This window comes from Manacus candei, unplaced genomic scaffold (assembly GCF_025592945.1).
Source record: "Manacus candei isolate 608988 ecotype Guabito, Panama unplaced genomic scaffold, ASM2559294v1 h1tg000028l, whole genome shotgun sequence".
In the NCBI taxonomy this organism is placed as follows: domain Eukaryota; kingdom Metazoa; phylum Chordata; class Aves; order Passeriformes; family Pipridae; genus Manacus; species Manacus candei.
The window spans coordinates 27,907,070-27,924,014 of record NW_026138076.1 but is presented as its reverse complement, the minus strand read 5'-3'; the positions used below and the strand labels follow the sequence as shown (position 1 = coordinate 27,924,014).

Sequence of the window (16,945 nt, the reverse complement as noted above, 5' to 3'; positions counted from 1 at the left end):
CATTTGGTCTTGGTCACCATGGACAGCTGATCACATTGTCACTCATCTGAAAGAGAGAACCAGAAATGGTGAAACGAAAGGTCTTTAAGTTGACATTCTTGAGAAAACACGGCCTGGAGAGAGGAACATAGTGCTGTTGCAGAGCTAGAACAGAGCATTTTAACAGTGGGAGTAAGGGAAGTGACTGCAGGGAAGAGGAGCCATGTGGAAGAGAAGCAATGCCCAGGCAGGATGCTGGATTTAATCCTGAATGAATTACAGGTTATGTTCAGTGATTGAAAAACTGAGGTAGAGAAATATCTGTAGCTTTTTCCTCACTTTGTCCTAATCTGTTTATTTCGTTAGCTATTGAAAAGTGCCATTAATTTCATATATTATCATATATTATTATTTCATATGTTATTTACATAATTAATACAGGGAGAGACAAGATTTAAACACCCATTTGAAACTTTAGGAAAGGGTCAATTTATGCTAAATAATTCTCGCCAGAGTCAGCCTGGTCTGGGAGCCTAAGCTGACTATAAGATACTGTTTCCATGAGAGAGCAGCACAGGAGAAATACACGTTAAAAGGCAGGGATACAGAGACAGTGTGGTCTGTGAAAGCATACAGCTCATGCTTCTACCATTTTGGGCACAACTGCAGTCTAGCAAGTGTCTGGCAGGTAGAAATGTACTGTATGATAGCTTCGAAAGTGTTGTATGTCTAATTAATGACCAGAAAAGCCTGCAGAAGTCCATGTTTCTAGTCTGTCCTAAAGCCAGGGTGAAAGTGGGTTGCCTATCACAGAATGGGTATGATTTTTGTCTCTGCTGAGTGTGACTACTGAAATACCTAGTTGCAGCTGTATTTAATCAGACCTCTGCCAAAAAGGCAAGCATGCAATTCCCATGAGGAATGCTGTCCTTTCTCCTGGTCTTGCAAAAAGGATCTTCGTGCTTCATTGTAGCTCCCAGCTGTTCAACTGACCTGTAATAGAGAGATTATGAACACTCCATATGGAATAGATTCTGACAAAAGATGGCTTGTTTGTCCTGGTCTGTGTCCAGTACCTTAAGCTGTATTTCTAGAACCATTCAGCTTCTTAATGTGCAGAACGCTAATCATTCCTTATACTTAAAGCAACAGAAACTTGAGGTGATTTATAACTTTTCTTTCAGAAAAAACCTTTAATTGGTTCAAATTCCGTGTCAGAGGTAAAAACTAACACACTGTATTGGAAGTTACAGGGTTCAGTTCACACTAAATTAAATTAATAAATTTTAATAATAGTTAAGACTGGTAAATTACTGACTTTTTTATAGCTTATTTGGAGGAAAGCTCTGGATTTCATTTTGTTAAAATGAAACGTTATGTGCATAGCTCTAGATAACTTAAAAAAATCCCATGGGGTGCTGACAAAATGAAATATTATACTAAGAGTGTCTATAAAGCATGATGTTCTGGTGGAGCCATTTTGTAATGTAGTATGCAGGGAAGATTAGAAAGATCCAATTTTCAGATCAAAAACTGACCATGTTTATTATTTTTCAGCTCTGTGTGGTCTCCTTGGCATTGTTCAGAACGCTCATTGGCTTGCATTGTGAAGATGTGATGTTACAACTGGTTTTAAGGTAAAGGCTGAACTGTTTCCATTCTTCATCCTGACTCTGGGACATATAATCTCTGCCTGTGGATGCAGAGCTGGATGAGAGTTCTCCAAGAGAGTGGAAATCCAAGCAACTACAGAGATAAGAATATTTATGATCGTGACAAAAGTCTACCAGACCTGATGTAGTGTGATTTACGTCCTGAGATCTTCAGCGCAAGAGATTTTTCTTGTGATTTATTTCTATAGAAGTGAGAGAAGCTAAGAATATATTTATCACCTCCTTATTCCCTGCTTCTAAATGTGTAATTCTTCTCCTGTGCATGTTTTCTCTAGTGTATTATGCACTGTGATACAAAGCTATATACTTGTTTGCAGCTTCCACCTTCTTTCTTGTTTTTCACCTCTTTGATTCCTCTCTGTGAAAATACTTCAGGTTCCTGAACTATTGTAGGTAGATTGTAGTGTACTAAATGCACTGATTATTTTTGGTTTTAAGTGGTGATTCTATACATTGCTTCAAGATACTTACTAATAATTTTGGTGTGTGTATTAGATGAGAGATATTGGTGTAACTAACTTGGGTTTTTAGCATTGTAGATCACATAAATGTTTCAGATACTGTGTGTCCCTCCACACACAGGCATTAAGGTGAAATTCCCTATAGCTCTTCCTATTGTTCCTGGGAATGCTGTGAACACAAGTATGTCACTACTCTAGCAGTAGAGTGCTGTGATTAATTTTTTTGTTTATTTAGGGAATCTTTTAGAATTTGTTTGCATTTTAAATGGCAGAACATCCAGTTAACACTGAGAGTCTTACTAACGTGCTTTTTAAAAGTAAAACAAAAGCGCTCTAAAGAAGTTTTAACATGAGACTGTGCTTCCTCTGTTTCTTGTACTCCCAATAGTTTTTTCCCTCCTCTGCCTGAGAGCTCAGTCTTGATCTACTGCAGTAAGACACTTTGTTGACCCTTCCCTCCTCTTTTTCTGGCTGCTTGCCTGGCAAACATAAACTGCCTCTCTCTGGATTTCCCAGGAAAACAAATAAATTGAGGATTCTGGGACAAAACTCATTCACTGTCAGACCAACCCATTCTTCTGGCCTTTGACATCTGCCCATCCCACACTTGCTCCATACTTTCTTGCAACAGGTTTACTCTAACCTGCAAAGGATTTTTTGCTTCCCTATTCTGATGCAACTGATCTCCTGTCTCTACTTGTCTTTACAGTTCATCATCAAACCAAGTGTCACAATATAGAGTCAGGGTTTCATGCTCCTGAGAGGTTTAGAAAGTGAATTGCTGTAAATATTATTACTGTTTCTTTTAATTTGGAGAAGGCAGAAAGGTAGGAGGGGAGTTTTGTGTGTTGCTGCTTTCTCTAACATCAAAGGATGATAAGTAATGCTAAACACTGCTGTTTCAGGTATCTGATTCCTTGCAACCACATGATGTTGAGCCAGCGACGAGCTGTGAAAGAGAGAGACTGTTATTCTGTGTCTGCTGCAAAACTGCTGGCCCTGACACCAATCTGCTGCTCCACTGGAATCACTTTGACATTTGAAAGCCAAGGAAAAGATTATATTCTATGGACAAAAGCAGCACAAACTAAAGGTAATTGTTGCTCAGGGGAAGACCAGATCATTAAGTGCATTGGATTTGGTAGCAGCTCATGGGAGGAAGTCAGAAAGAATCAGAGGGGAAGGAAATGTGGTGGGTAACAATTAACTGGGCAAGCCTGGACTAGAAAGCTTATTTAATTCCTTCCATGTGTCTGGGTCTATTGAAACCTTATTTTAACAGCTATCCAGCTTGAATATACATTCATGAAAATAATGTACAGATACATGACAGCAACCCTTGCTGCTTCTGAGTGGTTGCTGCTTTAAGGTTTGAATGCAGGCTTCTCTCTCAGAAATCTTGAGTTACAGCTCTGTCTTTGCAATAGGAACAAGTCATGTATGTTTATGAGCAAATCTCTTAATTGTTATGCTTTTGTCTTCCTACCTTATTGGATGGTTGGGGTTAAACACTCTCCAGTGTCTTAGTGGATCCCTTGCTAGAGAAAATTTGATATACTACTAATGGTATGAGTCGTCTTCTTTACTTCTAGATTCTGGTGGACGCTCTTCTGAATCTACTTGCATTGTGGGATATGGAAGAGCTGTGGACATCAGCTACTTGCAGTACCTGGGGGAAGCTCAAGAAGCCATCATCCAGTGCTTGAAAGATTGTAAAGTTTGGTCTGCCTTGTATGATGGAGTAAACCCTGATCCAGACACCTTTATCCAAACGCTTGCAGAGGAGAACAGTACGGATGTGGAACATCCCATGTTTCAGCTCCAGCAAAGGACACCTAGCACATGCAGCTCCTCTCGAGTAACTCCATTCAGCGAGAAGATGCAGTTGGAGCTAGAATGGGATGATAGCTATGACACAGGGATTTCTCCTGGTTCTAATGTGAGCTCACCACAACCATATGATGATCTGGGAAGCACAGAAATGCAGCCACCTGCAGAGCCACCGAAACACATACAAGAAATGAAAAAAAATGCCATTATGCTCATCAAAGGTTCTTATATAGAGGAATCAGACTTTCAGGATGATGTTATGGTTTACAGGTTATGTGCCCAGAAGGATACTCAAGATGATGACAGCTCCAAGGAGAAAACTTTAAATGCAGCCAGAGAACGTAAGGTCCGAAGCCAGACAGTAGTCAATGGGCCTCTTGCAAAGACCCAGCTGGAAATGGGCTTGGAGGAGCACAGTAAGAGAAATTCAAGCTCAACTCAAGGTGTGATGAAAGAACAAATAAACCAGAAAATGACTGAGATTGATCCACAGCCAGACTTAGATTTGAAGATTTCTCCTCAGGAGGCAGATTGTAACTTAAAACTGCTGAGCACAGATGGTGAGGATTTCATTGCACAGTATGACAAAATTATTAAGGAACTGGATCCAAACAGTGCAAGCTTGGAGGAACAGAAACTGGATACTCCTGACCCTGTCTCTCCAGCAGAAGAGGAGGAGGACTTTGAGAATTTTTCAACAGACACCCCTTCTGCAGAGAGCATATCATCTCCCTTTGGACCAAAGGAAGATGTCTCTCCTAAGCACACTTCGAGGAGCCAGAGTGCTCCGTTTACAGGTGGAATGTCCTGTTAATTACATACATAACAAATGCAGGATGGCATGGTGATTAAGGGGGGGCCAAATGAGATCACACTGTGTGGCACACAGCACAAGCATAGAGCAAGGAACAGTTCTGGCACTAAAGAGGGTATAGCCTGAATAGCTGAGACCAGTCGAAGGAGAGTGAGAGATCACATGTGAAAATACAGCAGAGTCATCAGTGTGATGACAGCAAATGGTTGTTTCCCAGGGAATCTTCTTTGGGTGCTATCTTTTTTTTGGCAATTTTTTAAAACACTGAGCAGGGGTTATGTTGTTTGTATGTGAGAGCTCCATCACTCTAGAGGAAGCTTTTTCAGTTGTAAGGGGATTGGAGTAGCTGTTCTAATATACAGAGCCCAGGTAAGTAATTTGCTTATTTTATGGTTACTTTCATCTCTGATGTGGTGGATGCAGTATTATGGTGCCGTTTTTCCCCTCTCTGCTATTCCACATTGTAACACGAGGTGTCAGCACTGGTGCCACGTCTGTATGTGCCTGTCTCCATGCTCTGCCCTGGCATCCTGTTCCTCCAGTGTCATCTTGCCCTCGCTGCTGGCATGCTTTTCTGTCTGGTGCCACGCAGCAATTTAAGCTTGGTCTCTGCTGGCTGTCCAAGCTACTCAAGAATGACAGTACTACCAGAGGTCAGAGTGGGCTTTTGATCGGTATGTATACAGTTCCTTGCACTGCAGGCTCCTAATCTTTAGTTATGTCTCCTAGATACCAGAGTAATGCAAATAATAAAAAATAATAATAATGTATCTAGGTTTCCTCACCCAAAATAAAACCTCTATAAGATGGCTTCTTGTTCATTTGGAGGGGGAAAATGTGTATTCATTGAAAACCAGCCCTTTCTGGTCAGCTGTGGCCAGAATGCTTGGCACTGTTTCATAATTGAAAAATGCAGCCTGATTTTCAAACAATTTGCTCTTTTTGCTGTGGCGGCAATTTCCTTGTACCAGAAGCTAATCACATCCAAATCTGCTTCCCAGTATCTACTGTCAAATGTAGTCGAAAATGTTGTCTATGTCTCTCATTCTTCATCTAGTCCCCCCCCTCCATTTGTTCCTTTCCAAAACCCCACATCAAAATCACCCCCTGCCCAAACCCAAGACAAACTCAAAACTGAAGAAAATGAAGATAAAAAGCTAATAACAATAAGCCTCACTGTTTGCTCCCCATTCACAGTATGTCTTACTCTTAGGCTGTTTAACTTGCCTTAGTGCAGATCTTGGTGATTGCATGTAAGGAGGTGCTCAGAATCACAGAATATGCTGAGTTGGAAGGAACGCACAAGGATCATCACCTTAGCCCTGCATAGAACCATCCCCAAGAGTCACACCATGTGCCTGAGAGTATCATCCAAACACTTCTTGAACTCTGTCAGGCTTGGTGCTGTGACCACTTCCCTGGAGAGCCTGTTCCAGTGCCCAATCACCCTCTGGGTGAAGAACCTTTTCCTAATATCCAGCCTAAACCTCCCCTGACACAACTTCAGGATGTTCCCTTGGGTCACCACAGAGAAGAGATCAGTGTCTGCCCCTCCTCTTCCCCTCATGAGGAAGTTGTGGACTGCAATGAGGTCTTCCCTCTGTCTCCTCTTCTCCAGGCTGAACAGACCAAGTGCCCTCAGCCACTCCTCACATGGCTTCCCGTCAAGGCCCTTCACCATCTTTGTTGCCCTCCTTTGGACACTCTCTAAGAGCTTAACATCTTTCCTATATTGTGGTGCCCAAAACAGCCACAGTATTTAAGGTGAAGCCACACCAGGGCAGAGCAGAGTGGGACAATCCCCTCCCTCGACCGGCTGGCGATGCTTTGCCTGATGCCCCCCAGGACACAGTTGGCCCTCCTGGCTGCCAGGGCACTGCTGACTCATATTCAACTTGCTGTTGACCAGGACCCCCAGGTCCCTTTCCGTGGCACTGCTTTCCAGCATCTCATTCCCCAGTCTGTTTGTACATCTGGGATTGCCCCATCCCAGGTGCAGAATCCAGCACTTCCCCTTGTTGAACTTCGTATGGTTGGTGATTGCTCAGTCCTCTGATTTGTTGAGGTCTCTCTGCAGGGCCTCCCTGCCTTTGAGGGAGTCAACAGCTCCTCCCAGTTTTGTGTCATCTGCAAACTCAGTGTCCCTTCCAGTGCTGTGTCCAAGTCATTTATAAAGATGTTGAAGAGCCTAAGATGGAGACCTGTGGAACCCCACTAGTGACAGGTCACCAGTGTGTTCCCCTATCACTGTTACCCTCTGTGCTCGACCTGTGAGCCAATTGCTCACCCACCACATGGTGCATTTATCCAGGTGTGCTGGGCATTTTGTCCAGAAGGATGCTGTAAGAGACAGTATTGAAAAGTTTTACTGAAATCCAAAAAGATTACATCAGTTGTCTTCCCTTGATCAACTAGGTGGGTTACCTTGTCATAAAAGGAAATCAGGTTTGATAGACAGGACTTTCCTTTCATGAAGCTGAAGCTGTGACCGATGACTGTGTTGTGTCTCAGGTGTTTTTTCAATACCTCACAGAATAATCTTCTCCATAATTTACCAGGCGCTGAAGCGGGACTGACAGGCCTCTAGTTGCCTCTGCCTTGGAAATCTTGAGATTGCAGGGCCTTTCAAAGATAGCAGCCTGGTCTAGTGGAAGGTGTTCCTGCTCTTGGCAGGGGGCTTGGAACTAGGTGATCTTTAAGGTCTCTGCCAACCCAAACCATTCTATGATTCTGTATTTAATTTGGAATAGTGTATTATGTTTGTAGATATGTTTGATAAAGTTTTGGGTTGCTTTTACTGTTTTGGGATACTGTCATGGGATGGGGCTTCTCTCTGCAGAATTGAATAACCTGACAGAGGTTTCCTACACCCAGTAAGTGTCAGCAGTGCAAAGATGCTTTCTTCAGGCCTACAGATCTATGAAAAAAATGTCTTGTATCCAGTGCAAAAGCATTAAACACTATCATCCCTATCATCCCAGGAGCAAGAAAGAATGTGTTGTTCAGGAATAAGAATTTATATTTTGCTCCCTCCCTTCATGGCCATGAAAAGAATAATTTTTTGACTTTTCATCTAGTTACCCTGTTTCTTACAAGGCTCCCAAACTCTGCTTCGTTCCTCTGATTATCATTCTAATAAATTCTTGGTGGTAAAAGTCACACTTATCACTGAGAAATTTTTTTATGTATTTGGTAACCTCTCTTGCAGTGGCAAGCAGCAGTTGTTACAAGTATCTAGATTCAGCTTTACCTGCTCAGCTTTGAAGTGTTACCTAGTGGAGAGAAACACTGACACCTTCTCCCGCTATCCCTTTTGGTAGAGTTTCCACTGCACTGTGGTCTTCAGGAGCTCTGTGAAAAAAATGTCTCCATGAACATGATAGGGGAAGCAGTAAGTTATATTGGGACAGAAGAAACTGTATCTCAACAGAAGGGGTTTGGGGCTGCTCCACTGGGTACCCGGGCAGGGAGCATTCCTGCAGCTCTGATGGCTGACACTGTGCTTGCAAGGCAGCAGCCTATAAAGCCTTGCCAACACTGGCCCTCCCACCTTTCATCTTGTGAGTGTAGCTGTGCCAGACAGTAGCCATGTGCAAGGTGAGGGGAGCTGGAATGGGGTTGGATTATGGCCACCTGCTTGACCCTAGAAGTGCCCATCTTGTGCCAAGATTGAGGGTGGGATATTCAAAGTTAGCAGTGCTGTAACTGCATCACCGAGGGATTCTTCTGCCTGGTTTTCCTAGCTTTTATGCAGCCAGAATAGTGGGTGGAACTGGGGGTGGGACAGAGGATGTTTCTAAGACTTGACTTGTGATTAGGTCACTTGTACAGGCTGCCTCAAGCATCTCATCAGCTGTGTGGTCTAGCAACATGTAGTGAAGTCATTCTCAGCTTTGCAAAGGTTTCATAAGCTTGAGTACTAAGGGTTTATGTACTTTCATGGTAAATGCTTTTGTATTTCAGTGGTTGTCCTGCAACATGAATACACAAGCTAAAGCTATTATTTATTGGTGACATTTATATGCTAAAGCCTATGTCTAGCAATAATTTTGCTTATAAATCTATTTTAATGTCTTCCCTGCTTTGTGTGACTGTTTACAGTACTGCAAATACCTTTTCTTGTGATGTGAACTATCACAGCTCTTGATTTTTATGTTTAGAATAGCATTTTCATGTTCTAAAGAACACCAGTTTTTTGATAAGACAAGAAAGCTAGCTATAATTTGCTTTGCCCAGTCCTTACGTAGAAATAAGGCACAGCAGGAGTAAAAAGAGCAGATTCTGTTTGCATTGAAACTAGTAGTACCATTCTGATTAACTTCAAGGGGAATAGAATGGTAGACCACAAGGTACTAGGCTAAATCCTTATTGGTACATGTAAAGTAGAATAGTTATGCATGTTAAATAGCAAATGTGCTTTTAATCACAAAAGCTTTTAACACCTCTGTTAAGTCTGTTTTGTCTGTTCAGCTACAGTTTGGTTTTTCTACCTGCTTTCTTTTTTTAGTGTGTGGGATGTCTAATTTTGTTGGTTATGATGATCAAAATTCCTTTTAAATAACTATTTCCTGGATCTTAGGATTTTTCTTCTGAGAAAACAAAAGCATTGGTTCCTTTTTATTTTCTTGCAGGACCATTCATCAGTGTAATGTTGTCAAAGCTGGAGAACATGCTGGAGAATTCCTTGCATGTAAATTTGCTGCTTATTGGGATTATTACTCAGCTGGCAAGTTACCCACAGCCACTTCTTCGCTCCTTTCTGCTCAACACCAACATGGTGTTTCAGCCTAGCGTGCGGTCACTCTATCAGGTATTTGACCACGGGTGTTAGCCATGCCCACTGGAGCAGTATTTTTGGTGTCTCCTTAAAATTTACATTAGCTCCTTTCAGTTTCACTTGTAGCTTTCCCACCTGTTTGAGAGCCTCTTATTTAATTTCCATGTTTTAATTACATTTGTGCAAAGAACTGGAAACTCTGTATGACCATAGATTTTGTCAGAACTCTCTTTTAATGCAAGTAGGGAAAGCCCAAGTATTCAGTCTGTGGCTGCACTGGGAGCAAAGGAGGAAGAAGTAATTGTTACTGTTGTTTTGACAGGTGCTGGCATCTGTGAAAAATAAGATTGAGCATTTTGCTTCCATTGAAAAAGACTTTCCAGGTCTTCTCCTGGAGGCCCAACAGTACTTGCTTTTTCGTGTGGACATGTCTGATGCTGCAGAAGAATTGCTAACCAAAGGTAAATGTTAACCATACTTGAGGAGTGCTGGGTGGAATGACTTACCAGTTACCCCTCTCCTTTTCTCAGATGATTAAAAGAAGGTGTGGTGTGGTGGGAATATCATTAACCAGATGTATCCTTCTGACTTTAAAGTGACGATGCTCAGTAGGCCACAGTGTATGGGTCTGTTTGGATGTTCTTTGCTCTTTAGAAGCTTTTATTTGTTACATAAAATGTCTGTTTAAAGAAGTAACAAAGTCAGTTCTTGGCTTGCTGTCAGTTTGGCCGTAAACAAACTCACTTTTGAGGCATGAGGTGAGGTGGCATATGTGCATGATTTCATTTTATTTTTAGCCTGACCTTCAGCTAGTCACTGGTTCTTTTTTGATAAATGTTAGGGAGGACAGAAGTCCACGATGAATTGGTTTCTGCAACAACTGAATAGGGCTTCATATCAATTGAATAGGGCTGCTATGAAGGAGATAGATACTAGCCAGAAAACTTTTAATGTGCTTTCTTGGATGACAAACCAAGCAAAACAAACAGAAAAAACAAAGGGGAGATGTGTAAAAGCCAGGACACTTTGAGAGCAGTGGGGACTTCAACAGGTATCATCCCACAAGCCAGCTTTAGAGGGACTTCCATAACATCTGCTGCTTCTCCAGCACAGTGCACACTGCACCTGTCTTTCAGTTACCGGTATTAATTTACACTGCTGTGGGGCATGCTAGTGAAAATAAGCAAAGTGAAGAGTCTTACATGCTAACTGAGAACCTTCCAGACACAGCCAGGCAATGGGTGGAGTTGGGGCCATGCCCTGAGGATGTGCTTGTTCTCAGCTTGCTGCTGAGCCAGCAATGTTAGGTTCAGTTTTCCCTTGAAAGCCAACTACCCATGTGATGGGAATATGTCAAATTCGGTGAGTGACTAAGAGCCGACTCTGCAAAAGGGTTTGTGAGAGGCAGCATTTACAGATATGTGCTTACTCATCACTGGGAGTCCTTAATAATCACTGGTTCTGCCTACACCTCTGTGAAGATGTTGAACTATTCTTCCATTTCCAGAGGTGTGGAAAGCAGGACTCTTTATGTGCCACTTTTAATTGTATTTTAATTTTTCAAGGCTCTGACTAGTAATCTACCTAGTTTCTGGTCAGCATAGTGTGTGTTTCTAAGGTTTGCAGTACAACTAGCCTGTAAAATTATGATCCTACTAAGGCTGCTTCTTGAAGAAGTGGTCTGTGGAAGGTGCTTGTTGTAAAGAAGCTGCATACTGCGAACGTCAGTAGTGTTTTTAGGCTCTGCATTCTGGTGCCAGAGATTAGAAAGCTTTACAATTAGATGGTATTGTAGCTAGCATGTGGGAGATGAGATTAGGAGGTAACATTTAGAGTCCTTTTTTTTCAGATGCTTCTTTTTCAGGAGCTTTTATATAATGAATTCCTGATGGCATTTATTTATACTTCCGATTTTACATCTGTTTTCTTCTGTGGGCTTCAGAATTTGCTAGGTTGACTCACGCTGATCATTATTTAGGAATTGGAAACAAGGCTGCTTAGTCACCCTGTTGGTACATTTTCTTCTGTATAGTAGCAACTCCTGCAAAGAAGGCTTCTCTTGACAAATGAGTGGAGAGTAAACAAATGTCTGGATAACTGCAGGCTTGGTTCCCAACAGGACTGGTGATGGAAGTCATCAAACTGTAATCCTGCGGGAAAGTTGGCTCAGTAGTCCCTCAACCAGTAGCTCATTATATTGATTAAGAAGTGCAAAATAGGAACTGCTACAATAATGATAAATAAAAAAAAAAAACAAACCACAACCAAACAAGAAATTAGGAGCTCCTATAGGACTTCTCTGCATTTGCTTGAATGCCACCTCTGAGTGTCATGCAAGTTGGCTGCTCTCTGAGGGATTTTTTCCCTTGGACAGGAGTGGTGAATAACCCCAATGTTCTCTATAGGTCTGAGCATAACTGGCTTCCTGCAGAATCCACATCTGAAAACGTGAAGCCAGACTTAGTGGGAAACACAAATGTAAAACCAAGAGTGTTTCCTTTCTCTTTACAGGGATGATCTCTGAAGGTGTTCAAGCAGAAATGGACAACTTACTATTTTCTGCTTGCAGTAGCTTGTGGTTTCCTTACACAGTAGATTGGATTCTGGTTACATATACAGAGCTGTCATGATGTAGATTCCATGGGAAAAGCTGCCTTTCTTTCAGTGTGTTGGTAACCACTTTCAGAGTACTCATTTTCATAAGTTTCAGTTGTATGATTTAGTTTGCCTCCTGATCCTAGAAGGAAGTGAACAATCTTGATCAAAGTAAAGAACTGGAATCTCTGATTCCTAGATCAGCTTTCTGTGCTTTTCTGCTGTTTTGGTTTTTTTTCCCCCAAATAAGCAGTTAAATCTAAATCAAAATTTAAAATATTAATTATGAAACATTTTGACATTAGAAAATCTGAAAAAAATCTTCAGGGGAAGCTCAAAACTTTATCCTTTTATTGTAATTCATAATGTAAGTTGTTTTTCCTCCCACAGTCAGATTTTTCCACAGAATTGAAATTCCTGTACTCTGTCTCTAGTAGATAGAAATGTGTAGAATAACAGCATGAATGATTGATAAGTCTGGGGTTGGAAAGGTGTTTTAAACTCAAGAAAAGTACGAGTCTGTTAAATGATTAAGATGAAAATTTCTTTTGAGTGTTTGGAAGTGTTCCACAGTGCCTTTGGAGAAGGACAAACAAGGAACAAAAGTGCAGAGCTGTTGAACAGAGGGATGGCTGTGCTCCTCGCCTTTGATACTTGGAGAGATTTCAGAACAAGGCTGATGTCACTTGAGACTGAGTTGTTTTAACATAAATTGCATTTTAAGGGAAACCTCTTAATGCAGAAATGTAGTGTTTGGCTTATCTGCAGTATGTGAGTTAATATAAGTACTTTTATTTTTTTTTAATGATTTACTTAAACAGCTTCTGAGAGCATCCACTTGTAAGTTAAACAGGATTTTATCTGCCCATGCTTTTGGCCTCAATGACATCTTGTAGCAGTGAGTTCTGCAGGTTAATTTTTTTTGGTAAAGTATTTCGTTCCATCAGTGTTAAATTTTGTCACCTTTTTAGTTTCACTAAATTAATTATCATCTAATTAAAGGGCAGCTCTGCTTCAGGTTGAAACAAGGAGCAGTTGATTGAAATTTAGGTGCTGCTGTCACTGTAATTCCATGCATTCTGATGCTTGAGCTCTGATCCTCTGAACTCTGGCAGCAGCACACACTATAGCAGAGCACGCAGTGGTTTTTGCTTGTTCTGTTTTTAATGTTTAGTTGCTTTGCAGAGAGTTTAAGGTAAGTGTAGTTAGTGGGGCCCGAAGCTGCAGAAAAATCAAATTTTTAAACCTTTTTTCCCCTTAGATTCTCGCTTGCTTCAAACTCATGAGGTGATCTTATAACTCAGCCTCAAACCCATTTACATGATGATTCACAGGGAGAGAATGGAGAAGAAGTAAAGTCAAAATGTCAGTTTGATCTGGGGGAGGGATAGAGCACGATATCATTGGAATGGAGACAACCATGCTGGGTCTAGATGGGTAGATATCTGCTATTTCAGAAAGTAAATCCATATTATTCTTTCCCTTGACTCCTCTTCTGCCCACATATTCCTCTCATCAGAGCTGGAACTGAATAATATATAACCTGGGGAAAGATAGATAATAAAAAATGCAATAGAATAAGGCCACATAGAACTTTGGAATGTTGGTTCCCCACACAATCTGGGTACTGCAGATTACAGCTCTGAACACAATCCTTGTAAACTAGGTTTGGACACTGTACATATACTGTGTGTGCTTAATATACAGTCTTTTTTTTTTCCTGCTTTTGCCTCTCCCTCTTCTCCTGGCTTTAGGTAATATCCAGCACAGCAGTATGGCAGGGAAAGGAAGGAACCTCTCTGAAGCTTACCCAGCTGTACTGCAGCCTTTCCTGGGACAGAAAGGAAAGAAAGGCCTGGCTCATCCCAGCCTTCCTGCCCACGTGAGGAACGCCGTGCTTGCAGCTGCCCTTTTCCCAGAGTTCCTGAAGGAGTTGGCAGCTCTAGCCCAAGAACATTCCATTTTATGTTACAAAGTACTGGGGGATTTTGAAGATTATTATTAGTGGGGTTTTTAAACGTGTTTTAAAAAAGCTTTTGGAATTTAAACAGATTTTTAATGCAAAGCTGCTTACAAAAGAAGGTTGTACTTCAATATTTCCTGAAAATACTTGATTTAGAGGGGGAAGAAGGAGGCAAAATATTATTCCAGTTAGGCCTTATAATTTCCCTCTGTGCTACATAACTTATTTAAGAGATTTCTGATACTGCTCTGACTGCAGCTTCCTTCTTCATCCCTTCCTCTTTACACAGCCACCCTTCTTTAGTGTTACTAATTCCTGTTGAATTTCTGCAATAGACACTTGTAGGCTGGCTAAGAGAGGCAAACACGTTAACTTTTTCTGTTCCAGATATACACTTCTGGATAACTTGTTAGGAGACTGTTTGAAAAAACATTGCCCCGTGGGGCAAGTTCACAGTATAAAAAGACATGCACAGTCTGCACAAAACCCCTTTATGTGAAGGACTGTGCTTCTTGGTGTCATTTTCCTCTTCCCTTCCTTTTCCCTGAAACCAGGTTCTTACCAATCCACATCTGAAGCCATCTTTTTAACTAGTGGGTCAGGTTTTTGAATTCAAGTGATCTTATGTGTATTAAACCCCTGAATAGCTGAAAGCAGGTGCTGGACCCTACACATACCATATTGCCTTATGGTGCAGACAGATCTGCAGCTATCAGCTGTTGGGCTTTGAAGTCAAATGAACTGTGTAAGTGGATGTGGATTGCAGACTGCCTGGAATTTTCCTTGCAGTTTCTCGGCATTCTTGGGTAACTACTGCATTGCTACCTACATCTCTGCAAGCATGCCTTATTTAGTAAGATTTGCACAAAGTACAAAACAAAATGTTTCTATGCAAGCTGTTATTAGTATGTAGTTTATTTTTATGCTTATTTTAATAAGCTAAAGGAAGATATTCAGTATCTTTCTGTAGTGTTAAATGGACAGCAGGCTGTTTTTGTCTGTTTTTTCTTTTTTATTAAATGAAAAAGGTTTGCTTGCTCCTGAAAGGTGTTCTGTTTTACTGTTAATTTTTTTTTGCTTAAGGGAAAGTTAAATACTGTTTGTTTACTTTTAATGTAGGTGTTGACTTTTCCTAATATTGCACTTTTGGGATGGTGAGGGGAAGACCAGACTATTCACCAGCTGCAGAAAAGGAAGGAGTAATGGGGAAAGCTGTCTGCTGGTGACTAACTGCTTGAGAAAATGCTCTGCTGTGAGTAATGGGCTTCATTAGAAGAACCCAAACATGATGAATTGGTGCATCACCACTGCATTTTGTCTTATCTTAGTCACATAATTGTGCTTCCAGTGTGCTGTAGTTGGCTGCACAAAAAGTGGCTTAGTTCAAGAAAGCCTTAAACCCATATCTCTAGGATAGAAACTAACAGTGGCTCAAAAAAATGTGAAGAAACAGAAATCAGAAATAACACTTGCATACATTAGTTCTCCTGGTCATTGCAGTTCCATAATGTGGGATGCTCCAGTTAATCACATCCTGATGTTGAAACACACTTTCTCAGAGATTGCAAGCCAAAAAACCACTTTTAAAACAAAAAACAAAGACACTCCAGAAGAGTCTAATTAATTACAGGTCAAATTCCTCTGGAATTTGCAGTGCAATTTAAGCTTCTAAATCCTTTAGATGGTTCAGAAAGTTCTGCCTTTAATCTACAAACTATAGATTAAAGCGTCTGCATTCATTGTGTCAGACTGCTGTAGGCTGTTCCCAGCGAAAAAAAAATCCCAAAGTCTACCTCTAACAAAATCACCTCAAGAACTTCTCTGGGTCCATCTTCACTTGTTTGCTTCACATTCTTCACTTCCACGATGGCTGGGGGTCATGTTGCTCCCTAGCTGAGTCTCTCCGGTTTGCTTTCATTTCTAAGTTGTTTATTTTTTTAGGTGCCATTGCATCCATCCTGTAAATCACCTAGTGACCTCCACATGGCCCTTTTTCACCTCACAAGCTTTCTTGGAAGCTGAAGACAGGGCTGTGAGATTTTTTTAAAATCTTAGTTGTCCAGAATGAAGAGAGTTCTTTCTTTTTCTTTTTTTAACCCCTGCATCATTGTTGTAAATGGGTAATAACATTTATTGATTTATTATTATTTTTTTTAAAACTTGTCCTAGGCCATGGTGGGTTCTTTCCCCACTCCCCCCACTATTACCAGCAATGTTGCCTTTCATGCTGTACTCACGGGCCTGGCCTCAGGGGGGGTCAGTAATGTGTGTTGAAAGTGTTTTAGCATTATTGATGTAGGGTCAGTGCTTCTTCTCACCTCTTGTGCTAGGAACTCCACATGAGCGAAAGAAAAGTGTGATCAGCTGACTTCTAGTGGTTCAGAAACAAGTGCTAAATTGCAGAAGCAATCTAATCCTTTTTCTGAAGGACTTTTAAAAAAGGAATTGGAAAGAATTATTTTTTTTTTAAGTGAAGAACTCTGCAGACCAGTGCTCAAGGCAATAAGGTTACTACATGAACATTCCCTTCCTTTGTTTGTATTCTAAAATAAGAATCTTTATTTGCTGAGTAGAAGGGATTTCTTTAGAGGTTGTTAATTTTAACTGGTGTTTTCAACAAATGTACAAAGTCATGGCAGTTTTATCCCAGCAAGTCTATTAAGCTACGTGGGGATTTTAAAATGTGGACTGCTCAAAAAAGCATCTGTAAATTTGAGGATGGAGAAGATTTGCCTCATAAGCTGTAGTAGAGCTTATGCTCTACATCCAGCAGGATAAAGTCAGCCTTTGAAATCTGGAGTAGTGTGGAAGACTTCTTGCTGAAAGATCAGAACTGTGTTTGTGCAGTGTCCC

General features: G+C 41.0%; 1 protein-coding gene across 9 annotated transcripts in view; it reads left to right on the top strand.

Annotated features, from left to right (window-relative positions):
* The window catches only part of FHIP1A (FHF complex subunit HOOK interacting protein 1A), an 86,697-nt gene extending 72,185 nt beyond the window's left edge, over window positions 1-14,512 (top strand). For all 9 annotated transcript variants that reach the window (XM_051790586.1, XM_051790591.1, XM_051790588.1 and 6 more), the window contains 6 exons: window positions 1,537-1,616; window positions 3,019-3,206; window positions 3,706-4,740; window positions 9,389-9,567; window positions 9,857-9,995; window positions 13,884-14,512. In XM_051790586.1, the coding sequence (XP_051646546.1) occupies window positions 1,537-1,616; window positions 3,019-3,206; window positions 3,706-4,740; window positions 9,389-9,567; window positions 9,857-9,995; window positions 13,884-14,134 (1,872 nt within the window). In that variant the 3' untranslated portion in view covers window positions 14,135-14,512. The remainder of the gene's footprint in view (window positions 1-1,536; window positions 1,617-3,018; window positions 3,207-3,705; window positions 4,741-9,388; window positions 9,568-9,856; window positions 9,996-13,883) is intronic.
* The last annotated feature ends 2,433 nt before the right edge of the window (window positions 14,513-16,945 follow it).